General features: G+C 61.5%; 3 protein-coding genes across 5 annotated transcripts; 2 read left to right on the forward strand and 1 right to left on the reverse strand.

Moving 5' to 3' along the window:
• The first annotated feature begins 343 nt into the window (after positions 1-343).
• Positions 344-5823, forward strand: CORO1B (coronin 1B). 3 transcript variants are annotated; one of them, XM_007966209.3, is made up of 12 exons: positions 351-459; positions 835-1039; positions 1218-1420; positions 1760-1882; positions 1986-2115; positions 2328-2509; positions 2598-2717; positions 3427-3531; positions 3613-3758; positions 4036-4093; positions 4925-5203; positions 5373-5823. In XM_007966209.3, exons 3-12 carry the CDS (start codon positions 1220-1222, stop codon positions 5496-5498), a joined length of 1470 nt encoding a protein of 489 aa, XP_007964400.1. In that variant the 5' UTR covers positions 351-459; positions 835-1039; positions 1218-1219; the 3' UTR covers positions 5499-5823. The 3 variants fall into 3 exon arrangements, with proteins under 3 accessions (XP_007964263.1, XP_007964400.1, XP_007964337.1); XM_007966146.3 differs by having other exon boundaries at positions 354-459; positions 854-1039; XM_007966072.3 differs by lacking the exon at positions 835-1039 and having other exon boundaries at positions 344-459.
• Positions 5824-5870: 47 nt separating this feature from the next.
• PTPRCAP (protein tyrosine phosphatase receptor type C associated protein) lies at positions 5871-8352 on the forward strand. The gene is made up of 2 exons (XM_007966306.3): positions 5871-6254; positions 7508-8352. Exons 1-2 carry the CDS (start codon positions 5994-5996, stop codon positions 8123-8125), a joined length of 879 nt encoding a protein of 292 aa, XP_007964497.2. The 5' UTR covers positions 5871-5993; the 3' UTR covers positions 8126-8352.
• A 107-nt stretch (positions 8353-8459) lies between these two features.
• Positions 8460-16141, reverse strand: RPS6KB2 (ribosomal protein S6 kinase B2). Its single transcript, XM_007967017.3, has 15 exons — positions 16038-16141; positions 15639-15679; positions 15421-15541; positions 15068-15136; positions 12481-12628; positions 11351-11408; positions 11171-11271; positions 10874-10964; positions 10700-10790; positions 10469-10576; positions 9859-9921; positions 9630-9707; positions 9421-9528; positions 9213-9325; positions 8460-8918 (listed from the first exon to the last, which is right to left on the reverse strand). Exons 1-15 carry the CDS (start codon positions 16125-16127, stop codon positions 8729-8731), a joined length of 1470 nt encoding a protein of 489 aa, XP_007965208.1. The 5' UTR covers positions 16128-16141; the 3' UTR covers positions 8460-8728.
• Positions 16142-16187: the final 46 nt, after the last annotated feature.

Below are 16187 nucleotides of genomic sequence, written 5' to 3' on the forward strand. Positions count from 1 at the left end.
GGCGGTAATGGGGCCCTTTGGAGGCGTGCGTTCGGTCGGGGGCCGGGAAGGCGGGGCCTCACCGAATCCTGGACACTCCTGCGGATGCCACTGTGAGAAGCAGGACCGCGAAAGGGCTTTGCGTTCGCGGAAAGCCTGCAGCCGCACCTGCGGCGCCTCTGCAGCAGCCGCCGTCGGTCCTGCCCCGCCCCCTTCTTCCCCAGGAGCTGCAGAGGGGGGCGCCCTACCGAGTCCTGGGGGCGGGGCTCCCCTGGCCCCGCCCCCGGCGGCGCCGCTCAGCCTCCCGCCCCGCCCCTCCGCGCGTGACCTCGGCCCCGCCCCCGCGAGCCCCTGCCCCGTCCCCGCCCCCGCTCCCGGTCCCTCTGTCACTTCCTGAATCCCGCTTCCTGCTTCCCAGAGGCCGGGATCCGGAACCGCCCGAAGCCGGTGCTGCAGCCCCCGGCTACCCCGGTGCCCCCGGTAAGAGCGGCAGGGCCGGGGCTGGGGGCGCGGGCGCGGGCTGGGCGGGGCTGCGGGGGCTGAGCGGGGATCGCGGGTCCCAGGAGCCTTTCCCCTCCCTTGCGCCCACTCTCAGTCCTACTCCCCTTGGCCGCCCATCCTCTCCTCTCCTGGGCGGGGGTCCCTGGAAGTTGGGCTCCTGGTTCACCCTGGACCCCGCTCCGAGGCCGCTCTGGGTTGCTTCGCGGCCGGCAGCTGCGTCCCGACCCCCGTCTCTTCCTGGGGGTCATGCCGGGGCTCCCTGGACATTCCCTGGGACTCAGAAATGGGGCCTCACTCGGCCCCACGGTAGAGAGACCTTTCCTGCCTCCTCTCTCCTTCCTCCCTATTGCCCAGCCTCCAAATCTCTAAGCAGGAAGGAGGCTGCTCCCGACTGGCTGGGACCTACAGCAGAGCTGAGAGCTCTCCAACTCCGGCACCTCCCACCTCCTGCCCCGCACACACACCAGAGCCAGGGAGGGGCCCTGCGTCCTGCAAAGCCCCTCAGCACTCAGCGGTGATCGGGGCCGGAGCATTAACCCCTCAGATCACTGCCTGCCGGGTGAGAGGCGGCCAGGCTCTGCACCTGTGACCCCATTATGTAACTGGGGAAACTGAGACCCAGGAGGGTTACAGTGGCCAGGCCCCCGGTTGCCTCCTCTCGGCTCACCTTCAGCAGCCTAGGGAGGGCTGGAGTTGTTCGGATGCGCAGCGCTGACCCAGGCCTCTCTGTCCCGCAGACATGTCCTTCCGCAAAGTGGTCCGGCAGAGCAAATTCCGGCATGTGTTCGGGCAGCCGGTCAAGAACGACCAGTGCTACGAGGACATTCGCGTGTCCCGTGTTACCTGGGACAGCACCTTCTGCGCTGTCAACCCCAAGTTCCTGGCAGTGATTGTGGAGGCCAGTGGCGGGGGTGCCTTTCTGGTGCTCCCCCTAAGCAAGGTGGGTCCTGTCAGGGTTGGGGGAAGAGGAGGCACCTCGGCCACCCCTGCTGGGCCTTTCTGCATACCTCAAATCCCGCATCTTGCCATTTCTCACACTGCTGGGCAGGCGTTATAACCCACATTTATTGCCCCAAGTGTTAGCACAGATAGAGAGTGGCCTGTTGCCATAGAGTCAGGATTAGAGGCAGCAAACATTTCCTGCTCACCTGGCGAGTGGGGCACAGTCACATCTGGGCCACCTGTGAGCCAGGACTTGCACGTCATTCCCACTCCATGGAAGGGAAGACCAAGACTCTGGGGGGGATGAAGCCCCCTGACTGCCCCCTCGTGCCCACAGACGGGCCGCATTGACAAGGCCTACCCGACGGTGTGTGGGCACACGGGACCTATCCTGGACATCGACTGGTGTCCCCACAATGATGAAGTCATAGCCAGCGGCTCAGAGGACTGCACGGTCATGGTGAGACACAGGACTGGCTGGGCCAGGGTCTCGGGCGTGGCTCAAGGGGGCCAGCAGTAGGGCCATCAGAGGACTGAGCCCGGTGGCCCTGTCCCTACCACAGGTGTGGCAGATCCCAGAGAATGGGCTGACCTCCCCACTGACAGAGCCGGTGGTGGTACTGGAGGGGCACACCAAGCGAGTGGGCATCATCGCCTGGCACCCCACGGCCCGAAACGTGCTGCTTAGTGCAGGTGTGCACCACCCCCCGTTTTGTCCCCCCACGGACCTCTCCATACATCCCAGCAGCCCCTCCAGGGCCCACCTGACAGATGGGAAAGCTGAGGCCCTCAGAGTTGGAGAGACCCAGTCTGTCCCAGGGTGGTGGGCAGAGTGGGCCTTGGCCTGGTGAGCTAATGGCCTCCTGCCACCCGCCTGGCCTGAGCTGACAGCCCTCACCTGCCAGGCTGCGACAACGTGGTACTCATCTGGAACGTGGGCACAGCAGAGGAGCTGTACCGCCTGGACAGCCTGCACCCTGACCTCATCTACAACGTCAGCTGGAACCGCAACGGCAGCCTGTTTTGCTCAGCGTGCAAGGACAAAAGCGTGCGCATCATCGACCCCCGTCGGGGCACCCTGATGGCAGTATGTGGCCTCAGAGGGCAAGGATGGCCGTGAATAGGCCCAGGGCCTTGAGCAGGGCACTGCACTGACCAGCCTGTCCCCCCCACAGGAGCGGGAGAAGGCTCATGAGGGGGCCCGGCCCATGCGAGCCATCTTCCTGGCAGATGGCAAGGTGTTCACCACGGGCTTCAGCCGAATGAGTGAGCGGCAGCTGGCACTCTGGGACCCAGTGAGTGGCCAGCTTAAGGGGGCAAGCTTGAGACTCGGGCCCCACCCTGGAGAGCTCTGCCCTGGGCCAGGCAGGCATGGTTCACCGGAGAGGCCTGTGGTTCCTAGGTTCTCTACCTGGCACTTGAGGCTCTCAGGGCTGGGGACTCTGTCAGCCTTTCCTCTCCTGCCCCCTGCTCGCCCAACTGCCCCGCCACTCCCCCATGGCCTCCCACTTCCTCCGTGTCTTTGCCCATGTTCATACCAATGAAAGGACCTTTCTCTCCCTTGGTTGCCTGTACCACCCACTGCCTATACAGGGCTCCCCACTCCTCCAGAAAGCCTCCTCCTCCAGCAAGCCTCCCAGCCCTGCCCTGAAGCGTCCTCTCCCCCAGCCCTTTCTGCTTCTGCACAGTGACCTCCAGGGCCCCTTGATCTGGGGCTGGTGCTGCTGGCACCCCAGGCTCCCCACGGTGGGGTATGCGTCAGCACTTGTTCAGTGGCCTGGGCATAGTCTTAAGGCCTGGAGGAAGCTGGAAAAGAGGGACCCTGGAAATAAAGTGGAGCCAGGAGGGCCAGGTGGGGGTCGTCATGTGGGAAAAGGCATAGAGGCAGCAGAGGGCCCACCTGCATTTAGGGGGCAGTGCTGGCTGGCCTTAGTGAGGCCCGTCCTGGTTTGGGATTAGGGGGTGAGGAGGTTCTGCTTGGCCTGACTGCCCCCAATGTGCCAGGAAAACCTCGAGGAACCCATGGCCCTGCAGGAACTGGACTCGAGCAACGGGGCCCTGCTGCCCTTCTACGACCCCGACACCAATGTGGTCTACGTCTGCGGCAAGGTGGGGCTGGGCAGGGCTGGGCAGGGCTGGCGAGGGGCAGGGAAGAGGCATGCCCGGGTGCTGAGCCCCCTCCCCACACAGGGCGACTCCAGCATCCGGTACTTTGAGATCACAGAGGAGCCCCCCTACATCCACTTCCTGAACACATTCACCAGCAAGGAGCCCCAGCGGGGCATGGGCAGCATGCCCAAGCGGGGCCTGGAGGTCAGCAAGTGCGAGATTGCCCGGTAAGAGGGCCAGTGAGGCCACTCAGGGACAGGGGCATCCAAGGTAAGAGGTCAGGTCGCTGGAGGCTGCTCGGGAGCAGGCTGAAACCTTGGGCCAAGGAGGCCCGGCGGGCCATGGGAACTGTCACGAGGCAGCCTGTGTGGCGGTCTAGCCGCCTTAGGGGTCAGCCTGTGGAGGTCCTGGGGTGAGGACTGGAAGTGGAGGATGCTGGGAGCCAGGAAAGCTGGTTGGGGGGGGGGCGGGTGTTCCACCCATGGCTGCTCCTCGCATCCCCAGGTTCTACAAACTTCACGAGCGCAAGTGTGAGCCCATCGTCATGACTGTGCCAAGAAAGGTGAGGCCACCCGTCCCTCTGCTCACTCGCCCCTTTCTCCAGCAGGCGGGCCATGCAATTGTGACTAGGGCAAAGCCTGTGAATGGAACATGACCTAGTATGGTTTGTGGACAGTGAGCTGGACAGATGCCAGCTTGCCCTTGTACCAGCCAGCTGTTGGGCTGTGCCAGTCAGGGGGCAAGTGGGGATGAGACACAGGATGAGCCACAGGAGGAGAAGGATGCCAGGCAGTCAGGGAGGGAGTGGCAGCCAGAGATCTTCCTGAAGGAGGCAGTACCCATAGCACAGCTGGGGTAGCGTCATCCACTGGGGGCAGGCCAGGCGAAGGGCACGGTGGTGGGAATGGAGAGAGGAACACGGAGTCTGGCTACAGTGGGGAATCCCATGAAGAGGGGACCGGGCCACATGTGGCTTGGCCTCAGATACCAAGAGCCTTGGACACGCTTCCATGATTCTCTGGCCAGCGTTTGCCGACTGCTCTTTCAACATGCCAGGCCCATTTCGGGGAGTGAAGCTGAGAGCTGAGCTGATAGGGCCTGCTCCAGGAGCTCACAGTCCATGGACCCCAGAATCCCACAAAGCCACACAGTGGCCCCTGTGGCCTGCAGGGGAAGGTGGTGACAGGGGCCTTGCTCAGAAGGGTGGGAAAGCTTCAGAGGGAGCTGTTGGCGGCATCCAGAAGGGAAGTGAAAGGCCAGAATGGAGCTTTCGAGAGGCCCCTTGGGGCCAGGCCATGGGAGAATGGGTTAACAGTGCAAGCCTGGAGGCCCAGGGATGAGGGGACCCTATGGGGCCTCCCAACTGATCCTGACGTCCCGGCCCCCTACCCAGTCGGACCTCTTCCAGGATGATCTGTACCCTGACACAGCCGGGCCCGAGGCAGCCCTGGAGGCTGAGGAGTGGGTGAGCGGGCGGGATGCTGACCCGATCCTCATCTCGCTGCGGGAGGCCTACGTGCCCAGCAAGCAGCGGGACCTGAAGATTAGCCGGCGCAACGTGTTGTCTGACAGCCGGCCCGCCGCGGCCCTGGGCTCCTCCCGCCTGGGGGCCCCTGCAGCCACCACCACTGCTGCTGATGCCACTCACAGCGGCAGCCTGACCAGAGCCGGGGTATGCACTCGCAGGCAGGGGTGATGCTGGGAGCCCCTCCTGTGGCCCTGGCCTGCTGTGTGGGCCTGGGCCATTTGCTCTCCCTCACTGGGGTAGTGGTGGGTTTGGGAGGGCTATGGCTTAGCAGACCCTGACTACCACCCCCTACCCCCACTTCATGTCCCCACAGGAGGCTGGGAAGCTGGAGGAGGTGATGCAGGAGCTGCGGGCCCTGAGAGCGCTGGTCAAGGAGCAGGGGGAGCGCATCTGCCGCCTGGAGGAGCAGTTGGGCCGCATGGAGAACGGGGATGCGTAGGGCCACAGCCACGCGCCACCTTCATCTCCTCCTCCGCCCCCTTCCCACTCAGCTTCTGCCAGCGGGTCGCACCGGGCTGGCTGGCTGCCCAGGGCCTCCGAGGCAGCCCAGGGGTCAGTTCCCACCCTGACCTGTCCCAGGCCCAGGCCGAAGCCACCACCCAGCTTTCTTCACTGTTCCTGTGGAGGATTTCCATGCCCAGGCGAGCTCCTCCTCCTCTGAGGGACCATCTCCCCGACCACTGCCCAGCCCTCTGCTCCCCCCCGAGAGGAGGCGGGAAGGTGGGCTCTATATTTTCATTCCAAATAAAATTCTCTTTCTAAAAGCCGGGCTGACCTGCCGCTGCAAGGGTGGGGCTGAGAAGTCTGGAAACCTGGAGACAGATGATGTCGCAGGAGTCACCCATGTGCTGGTGTGGGGGCAGTGAGCAGCCCCACAGACATTGCTCCCCTGGATTGTCAGGCAGGGAAACTGAGGCAGAGGACCTGGGCACACATGCAAGGCTGCATCCAGCTTGAAGTTGGTGCTGCTTCTCCCTTGGAGGACAGGCCCCGCAGCCCAGCCTCCTCCAGGAAGACCGGGGAGGGTCTGGTGTGGACCAGGGGTCCTGCAGCAGGGAGGGGCAGATGGGGTATGTGGGCAGGAAGCGGAAGCCCGGGCCACCCTTCACTGCAGACGAGCACTGAGCTCACTTCTCGCTCAACACAGCCAGAGCTGGAGGTGGGTGCCCGGCGCGGAGGGGCCTGTGGACGAATGGTGAGCCTCAGAACCCCCGGGTTCTTGGGATGGGGGCCACAGGCGGTCGGGGCTAGACTGTCTGGGCTGGTGGAGCTGAGGAGGGCCCCACACTGGCTCCGGGGAAGAGGTGAGACCTAAGAGAAGTATGGCAGAGGCTGGACCTTTCTCTCACCTGAGCTGGGCTCTCTGGGACTCCGGGCATGGCCCCCGGCACCCCACACCGGACCAGGCCCCCCTCAGGAGCCCGGGGAAGGCCCTCACCTGGTCTTCCTGTGAGCGGGAACTTGCATTCCTGGAACCTGGGTGGACAGCCTGGGGTGCTGGGGGAGGCTGGCTGCACCTCAGCACCCCTCCCCCGACACCCCCCACCTAGCCTGTTCCGACCGCAGACTTCCTCTGGCAGCTGCGCCCGCCTCCCCCAGCCCCGGCCCTGCACGCCTGGGGCCCTCAGGGACTGGGAGTGGAACGGAAACCCTGCAGCTGGGGCAGCCCCATGGTGGGGAGGGAGGAAGAGGGGCCTCCCAGACCCCTGCTTGGGGACCTGGCCAAGCAGAAGATGAACAGTTGCCTCGGGGTGGGTCCAGGCCCCTCCATCCTCCATCCTCCATCCCAGGCCTCAGGGAGAGCTAGCCCTGACACCAGCTAGCAACCTCTTTCCCTCCCTCCCATCTCCTCCCCAACCCACCCAGGCAGCCTAGACACGTTTAACCCACGCTTACTGACTACCTACTAACATGCTTGACCCAAAAAGCCCCCTTCTCCTAGCAGCTTATTGTGGGGGGTAGATAATAGACATAAAAAATGAGTACAATTATCTCGATTGGGTGGCATGTGAGGAAAAAGGCGCTGAGTGCTAGGGGGTGCTGGGGTGGGCTGCAGTGATGGACATCAGGGTAGAGGTTAAGGTCAGGTTCAGCCTCACTGGGGTGACCTTTGAGTGCAGTGAGCTGGCCATGCAGCCTGGGGGAGGGGAGGGTGGGAGGAGGTGGAGCTTTCAGGGCAGAGGGAACAGCCAGTGCGAAGGCCCCAGGCAGGTGGCTCTATGCAGCGGTTGGGGGAGGCGAGTGGTAGGGAGGAGGTTGGAGGAATGGGGGCTGATCTCACAGGGCCAGAGCCTGGTTGACCAAATAAGGCCTTGGTCTTCTCTGCTTGGCTGTCCCAAGAGGATCCCAAAGAGAAAAAAAGGAAAGTGGTCTTGATCACCCAGCCTGCCCTGCACCAGGCCCCACCCCAGGTGCTGAGCCCTCTGAGCCCCTGCCTGTCTCCCACAGGCTCTGCCCTGCACCCTAGGGCTCGGGATGCTGCTGGCCCTGCCAGGGGCCTTGGGCTCGGGTGGCAGCGCGGAGGACAGCGTGGGCTCCAGCTCTGTCACCGTTGTCCTGCTGCTGCTGCTGCTCTTGCTGCTGGTCACCGGCCTGGCACTGGCCTGGCGCCGCCTCAGCCGTGACTCAGGGGGCTACTACCACCCGGCCCGCCTGGGTGCCGCGCTGTGGGGCCGCACACGGCGCTTGCTCTGGGCCAGCCCCCCGGGCCGCTGGCTGCAGGCCCGAGCTGAGCTGGGGTCCCCAGACAATGACCTTGAGCGACAGGAGGATGAGCAGGACGCAGACTATGACCACGTCACGGATGGTGGCCTGCAGGCTGACCCCGGGAAAGGCGAGCAGCTATGTGGAGAGGCGTCCAGCCCAGAGCAGGTCCCCGTGCGGGCTGAGGAAGCCAGAGACAGTGACACGGAGGGCGACCTGGTCCTTGGCTCCCCAGGACCAGCAAGCGCAGGGGGCAGTGCTGAGGCCCTGCTGAGTGACCTGCACGCCTTTGCTGGCAGCGCAGCCTGGGACGACAGCGCCAGGGCAGCTGGGGGCCAGGGCCTCCATGTCACCGCACTGTAGCAGCTGGTCTTGGTGTCCCATCTCTGCCACGGCCACTCACTCCCTGTGCCTCTGCTTCCCAAGATGCCATGGCTGGATTGGACCCCCACCCCACATGACCACACCTCAGACTGTCACCCCCCACCAGTTCCCAAGTCCACGTGTACCCCCCTCACCACGGGAAGGGCCCCACCCCCACCCCCACCGGCATCAGGCAACCATTTGAAATAAAACTCCTCCAGCCTGTGGCCCTGTGGTCCTACAGAGACCCCTCCCTCCCGGACCAGGGGCTCCCCCGGCCCAATCCAACCCACCCCCGCCCCCAGGCGTGCAGCGCAGAGAGTCAGGGAAGCGCCATGATTCAGACCTTTAATCGTCCACGGGAGCAGCCAGCTGAGCGCAGGGCATGGTGGGCAGCAGGGCTCTGGCCCCAGCAGTCGTAGCCTGGAGCCCTCCATGCCCATGATTCAGGGGCACAGCTGCCCCAGCAGGCACACACTTTCGCACGCACTCGCTCCCCACTCCCAGACACACCCCCAGGTCTCTGAAACTGGCCCAGGCTCCTGCTGCCCTCACAGCCGCAGGGATAGGGCTCAAGGGCTGCCCTCAACCCCACCCAGCTTCCTAGCGTCCTGGACGCCCACGGCCCCTCTTGGACTTCTTGGTCCCTGACGGGGGACGGATGGGGAGAGGGGCGGTGATGGAGGGTGGCGGTGGCGGCGGCGGTGGCAGGAGTGGAGGTAGAGGTGGCTCCATGGGCTCCGGCAGGCTGGGGCTGGGCCGAAACCCCTCAAAGGGGGAGAACTTGAGGGGGCTGCAGGGGAAACCAAGGCAGAGTAAGGGCCTCCTAGGCCCTGCCAGGGCCTGCCAGCACTCGATCAGGGAAGGCAGACTTTCCCACCTGCCCAGGCACACAGGCCGTGGGCTCTACAAACTCCCACCTAGGCAGCCTGGCCGCAAGGGGGGTAGGGACTGAGGTCCCCATGGTAGACACAGTAACCTAAGCCAACACTGGCTGACAGACGTGGCCCAAGCACCCAAGGCTGGAGCTGGCGTCCTGCCTGCTAGTGTCCCTATCCCAGCCACACATCCCCACATCCCTCAGTACCTGATGGGGGCCCGGGGGCTACTGTTGAGGCGCCTGGGTGAGCGCAGCTTGGGCTGGAAGGAGAAGCCCTCCTTGATGCTGTCCAGGACAGACGGCGCCACGTACGTGAAGCCCTGGGGGCGGAGGCAGGGCCATGCGACACTCAGTAACTTCCATCCTTAGCCACCATCCCTGCCCTGGTCCCACAGCCCCCAGGCCCCGCACTCACCAGGAAGGCCTGGTTGGCACTCTCACTGAGGGCCATGTCATCGGGACTGTCCACCGGCGTCTGCCGTGTGAAGCGGGTATCAAACTGGCTCACGTCCTCCTCCGACTGCTGTGGGCCGACCAGATAGGGGAGGGGTCAGAGGGCACCAAGATGCGGGTTCTCCACTTGCCACCCACCACTGGCCACTGTCCACTGGGCCTGCTGCTCACCAGACAGGGCCTGAAAGGGGGGTCCACACGCCGGGCCAGAAGGTCGTCCCAATTCATGTGCCGGAAAAAGGGATGCCTCTGTGGGTAGAGAATGCCCCAAACCCACTAACAGCTCACCCTGCTTGCCCCCTTGGTCACCCTTGGTCACTCCCTCTGCCCTGGGGCCCTACCCCCATTCCTGGCACCCTTGGAGACTCAGCCCTACCCCTGGTGGTGGCCCCAAACCCACCTGCACATCAGCAGCATCCCCTGGACCACCCCCAATCCTCTGGCTGGGATTCCGTTTCAGAAACTGCGGGAGCAGGACAGAGGGTGAGGGACTGGGCAGGTACTGTTCCTGTGTCCCCACGTCCCAGGGCTAGCCGGAGTGGGGGTCAGGTGACATGGGAGAGAATGCCTTTGGGTGTGGTTCCCACCTGTGGATACCCTGGGGACTTTCAAGTTTTGGTCAATGGAGCCACCTTCTCCGCAAAGGCTTTGCAGAGGCTCCTGGGCCCTGGCATTGCCCCAGGGCGCTTTGGTGAGGCGCCAACTCCCCATGTGGCTGCCTGGCCTCCTCCTAACACCTCTGATGTTCGCCTTTGATGGAAGTGTGGCCAGCTCATCACAAGCACGTCCCCAGTTAGGACTCAGCCTAAGGCCTGGGCTAGGGCAGCAGCTGGTCTGTGACAGAGCTGAGACCTGGGCTGAATCCCGGACTTCAAGGGAGGGGCTCCTTTTACTCCCAGAGGCAAACTGCACAGGCCAGGGTGGCCCTGGCCTCCCCACAGCCCAGAGAGACTCAAGAACACATGCTGAGTGGCTGGCAGGGCCCCAGAGAAGACAGAAAGGAGTCCCACCTTTTTGACAAGGTCCCGGGCATCTGGGGTGAGGTAGGGGGGCAGCGCCAGCTTGCCCTTGATGATCTTATCCATGGTTTTCTTCCGGTTCTCTGCAGTGAAGGGGGGCTGGAGGAGGAGGAAGGTGAGAGGGGCCTTGTGGGCCTCCCACCAGGCCCTGCCCTTGCCCCAGTAGGGGGGCTCCTCCCACCCCTGCCCCTGCCCCTCCTCCTCCCAGGAGGCTGGACTTGCCGATCCAGTGAGCATGTCGTACATCAGGGCCCCCAGGCTCCACCAGTCCACAGCCCGGTTGTGGCCACTGCGCACCAGAATCTCAGGGGCCCTGGGGTCCAGGTGGAACTGTCAGTCAGGCCATGCCCCTTCGGGCTGTCCTCCCGACCCCTGGGCCAGCCAGGTGCCACTTACATGTACTCAATGGTGCCGCAGAAGGTGTGAGTGACGGCGCCCTCATGGATCGACTCCTTGCAGAGTCCAAAGTCAGTCAGTTTGATGTGGCCTGAGGAAGAGTGTGGAGAGGCATGACCAGGGCCCCACCGCACCCACAGAGCTCCTCGGCCTCCCCACAGATTGCAGACCCCGCCTGCAGCTGCACGCGCACACAGGCGCAGAGGCATGACCAGGGCCCCACCCCACCCACAGAGCTCCTCGGCCTCCCCACAGATTGCAGAGCCCGCCTGCAGCTGCACGCGCACACAGGCGCACCCTGGCTGCTGAGCATGATGTTCTCGGGCTTGAGGTCCCGGTAGATGATGCCCTGGGAGTGGAGATGGCCCAAGGCCAGTGTGATCTCGGCCAGGTAGAAGCTGCAGAAACAAGACAGGGTGATGGCGGGAGCAGGGCAGGGACCTGGCGGCCTCAGGAAAGTGGAGGAGTAACACCCACCAGGCTGTATCTTCCAGGAAGATGCCCTCTCGCTCCAGATGCATGAAGAGCTCGCCACCTGCCACACAAACACGTCAGCAGCCACATGCTGGGTCCAAGTCCCTTTACACTTTCTGAGTCTATTTCTTCTTGGGGAAAGCGGGGCTCATAATTCCTGCCCTACCTGCCTCACAGAGCTGCCGTGGGGATTCAATTCAATTCAGCAAACATCTACCGACGCCTACTCGGTGCCTGGCCCTGTGCTGGGTGAAGCTGGGGACAGGATGAAGAGACCCAGCCACTGCCCTCAGGATGCTCAGTCTACTGGGGAGACAGACATGTACACAACAGCTCTAATACACCAGGCCCAGGCCACAGCTCCAAGAGCTTAGCCCAAAAGATCTCGCAGAGGAGACAGGGAAGACAGAGTGAATCCCAACACAACAGAACAGAGAAAGTGCGGTTTGCTGGGACTTTAAGGGGATACTGTGATGAACGGAGCGAATGTAGAGCATGGAGGCAGAAGCTCGCAGGGTTCATCTGGCCCAAACGAGGGAAAGGCAGGCCAAGACTGCTCACAGCCAGCAGGGGTCAGCTGGCCTAGGGGTGAGGCTTGATCTGGGCAGCAAGCCACAGGACTGAATAGAAGGTCTGGGAGCAGCCCCAGGCTCTATGACCTTAGCAGTTGGTGGAGGAGACACTAGAAAGCAGGTGAGCAGGAGGCCTCAGCCCAGTTAGAAAAGTGCTCTGACCAACTCACCAGGCCCCTGAGAGTGGACGGATAGAGTAGGACGCTACAATGAATGAACCAGTTGGACTGGGGACTTGACAGGATGCAGGGCACACAGGAGAGAAGAACAAAACAGGGAGGGGAGTAGGAAGAGACACAACCATCCTCTGGACTTCTACCCAAATTCCCACCATGCCCATCCACCCCCAACACACGTGAGGGACACAGTAGGGGCTGGACAGACGTTTGCTGAATGAATGAATGGTGGGACAGATGCACGGATGGATGGGCGGATGGGTAGGACAGAGTGGGGGCCCCTAGCCAACCCCCACAGACTCATCTCTCAAGAGCTTCCCCCCAGAGCTTCCTATGCTGGCTCCCTGCCCCCGCCACACACCCCTGCCTGGGCCCGCACTCATACCACTGAGGCACTCAAGGATGAGGTAGAGTTTGCCACCAGTCTGGAAGGCATAGGCCAGTTCCACAATAAAGGGGTGCTTCACAGACTCTAGAATGTTCCGCTCAGCCCGTGTATGTGCTGTGTCCTTGGCGTTGCGCACAATTTTGGCCTGGAGATACAGGAATTGGTTAGAAACTAGGGCATCCAGGCTGGGCGCGGTGACTCACACCTGTAATCCCAGCACTCTGGGAGGCCGAGGCAGGTGGATCACCTGAAGTCAGGAGTTTGAGACCAGTCTGGCCAACATGGCAAAACCCCGTCTCTACTAAAAATAGAAAAATTAGCTGGGTACGATGGTACACGCCTGTAATCCCAGCTACTCAGGAGGCTGAGGCAGGAGAATTGCTTGAACTCAGGGACAGAGGTTGCAGTGAGCTGAGATCCCGCCACTGCACTCCAGCCTGGGTGTGAGTGACGGCGCCCTCATGGATCGACTCCTTGCAGAGTCCAAAGTCAGTCAGTTTGATGTGGTTGAGACTGTTTCAAAAAAAAAGAAAAAAAAAAAGGCCGGGCGCAGTGGCTCAAGGCTGTAATCTCAGCACTTTGGGAGGCTGAGACGGGCAGATCACGAGGTAAGGAGATCGAGACCATCCTGGCTAACACAGTGAAACCCCGTCTCTACTAAAAAAAAAAAAAAAATTAGCCGGGCGAGGTGGCAGGCGCCTGTAGTCCCAGCTACTCGGGAGACTGAGGCAGGAGAATGGCATAAACCCGGGAGGCGGAGCTTGCAGTGAGCTGAGATCCGGTCACTGCACTCCAGCCTGGGCGACAGAGCGAGACTCCGTCTCAAAAGAAAAAAACTGGGGGCATCCAGAGCTCCTCAGACCATCCATCTGTTACCTGCTGCCATGCTCTGTCACTCCATTGCATTTCTCCATAATTCTGCTGCAGTCAGCCATCATCATTTCCAGGGATGGGTTTATCCTCTAACACAGGGTTTCTCAACCTGGGCACTACTGACACCTGGGACCAGGTCATTCTTTGTTGTGGGAGGCTGCCCTGTGCACCGTGGGGCGTTCGGCAGCATCCCTGGCCTCCACCCACCAGGTGCCAGTAACTCTCCTCTCTCGCCTTGACAATCAAAAATGTGTCCATGGCCGGGCGCGGTGGCTCAAGCCTGTAATCCCAGCACTTTGGGAGGCTGAGACGGGTGGATCACGAGGTCAGGAAATCGAGACCATCCTGGCTAACACGGTGAAACCCCGTCTCTACTAAAAAAAATACAAAAAAAAAAAACTAGCCGGGTGAGGTGGCGGTCGCCTGTAGTCCCAGCTACTCGGGAGGCTGAGGCAGGAGAATGGCGTAAACCCGGGAGGCGGAGCTTGCAGTGAGCCGAGATCGCGCCGCTGCACTCCAGCCTGGGCGACAGAGCGAGACTCCGTCTCAAAAAAAAAAAAAAAAAAAAAAGTGTCCATGCCAGGCACAGTGGATCACACCTGTAATACCAGCACTTTGGCAGGCTGAGGCAGGCGAATCACCTGAGGTCAGGAGTTCAAGACCAGACTGACCAACATGGTGAAACCCCGTCTCCACTAAAAAGTACAAAAACTAGGCCAGGCAGTGGTTCATGGCTATAATCCCAGCACTTTGGGAGGCCAAGTTGGGTGGATCACCTGAGGTTAGGAGTTCAAGACCAGCCTGGCCAACATGGCAAAAACCCATCTCTACTAAAAATACAAAAAAAATTAGCCAGGCATGGTGGTTCATGCTTGTAATCCCAGCTACTCGGGAGGCTGAGGCAGGAGAATCACTTCAACCTGGGAGGTGGAGGTTGCAGCGAGCCGAGATCGCACCACTGCACTCCAGCCTGGGAGACAGAGTGAGACTCCGTCTCAAAATAAATAAGTAAATAAATAAAAATACAAAGATTAGCCACGTGTGGCGGCACACGCCTATAATCCCAGCTACTCAGGAGGCTGAGGTAAGATAATTCCTTGAACCCGAGAGGCAGAGGTTGCAGTGAGCAGAGTGCGCACCACTGTACTTCAGTCTGGGCAACAAAGCGAGACTCCATCCCAAAAGAAAAAAAAAAAATGGCTAGGTGCAATGGCTCATGCCTGTGATCCCAGCTCCCAGCACTTTGGAGGCCAAGGCGGGTGGATCACCTGAGATTAGGAGTTAGAGACCAGCCTGGTGAAACCCCGCCTGTACAAAAAATACAAAAATTAGCTGGGTGTGGTGGCAGGCACCTGTAATCTCAGCTACTCCGGAGGCTAAGGCACAAGAATCACTTGAACCTGGGAGGCAGAGGTGGCAGTGAGCCAAGATCACACCACTGCACTCCAACCTGGGTGATAGGGCGAAACTCCTTCTCAAAACAAGGGGGAAAAAAAAGTGTACAGACATGTTGTCAAATGTCTGCTAAGAGTCAAAATTGCTCCCATTGAGAATTACTGCAAGACAATACACATCACAACAGACAATAAATCAGTAAATGCCAAAGACAGGGCCCCTCCTCCACTGTGTTCCCTGCTGTCTTCCCAAAGCCTGGTACAGCACGTTGGGAATGGCAGTCACACAGTATTTGTTGGCTGAACAAGTGACTCACCTTCCTTAGGACTTTCATGGCATATATTTTGCCCAAGTTGGTGCCTTGCACCTTTCGCACCTGGAACACCTGTAGGGCAGGGGAGACAGGATCAACTTCCCTCTCCACATACTATCTTCAAGAAGCCCCACCCTAAGCTCTGGCTTTGGGACCAGGAGGTCTAGGCCCTGCCAAGGGTGCGGCAGTGAAGATTTCAAGTCCGATTGGAGAGGATTTGGCCTTCCCTCCTTTATGTTTCTGGCTCTGAATCCCATTAGAAGCCCTGCTGATTCACAAGTCTAATTTGTTTTGAGAAGCTTTTGCTGCCTCCAGATGGAGGTTGTGAGGCAGGAGGAGGGTGCGCCCGCCCCTACCTTGCCATAGCCCCCCTTGCCCAGCACACGCAGCAGCTCAAAGCAGTGGGGCCCGATGCACTCTGGGCAGAGGTTCACGCTGGTCTCAGTCAGCTCCACCTCTTCATAGTGTCCCACAGGCCTACAGATACAAGGAGTTAATAAGGACAAGGCCCTAGTGTTCCCCAGTTCCCCTTCCCCACTCCATTCCCCCCTCCCCCAACACGACCCTCACTCACTCCAGGCCAGCTGCCCTCAACTCGGCAACGGGACACACGTCCTGTGAGAAACCGAGGGGTAAGAGCCAAGGAAGGTGCCAGGATACCTCCCCGCTCCCGCTCAGGTTGGACTGCTTGGCCCAGGAGAAAAGGGTGTCAGGCATGGCAGCTGGCACGGGATGTGCAAGAACTGCGAAGAAGCCGAGGGCAGGAAAAGGAGAATCGGGGGAAAAGGCTGGGGTTCTGGAAGAGAGATCGGGGTGAGGGTGGGATCAGAGCTTAATAGAGGCCGGGATCTGAGAAGGATCTGGGTCTGCAAAGGGTCGGAGCCCGCTGCGGGCGTGCGGAGCCGCCGCTCCAGCTTCGGCTGGGTGACAGGATCGGCTCCAAGATCCAGTAGCGCCAGGGCGGAGCACTCACCGCGGAGCTGAGCTCTGGCTCGCCCTCGCCCTCGCCCTCGCCCTCGCTGCCTTCCTCCGTCTCCAAATCCAAATCAAACACGGCCGCCATGGAGGCGCCGGCCCCGCGGGCCACCCGGCCCGTACCCGGCCGCGCACCGACTGACAGTCC

This window comes from Chlorocebus sabaeus, chromosome 1 (assembly GCF_047675955.1).
Source record: "Chlorocebus sabaeus isolate Y175 chromosome 1, mChlSab1.0.hap1, whole genome shotgun sequence".
NCBI lineage: Eukaryota > Metazoa > Chordata > Mammalia > Primates > Cercopithecidae > Chlorocebus > Chlorocebus sabaeus.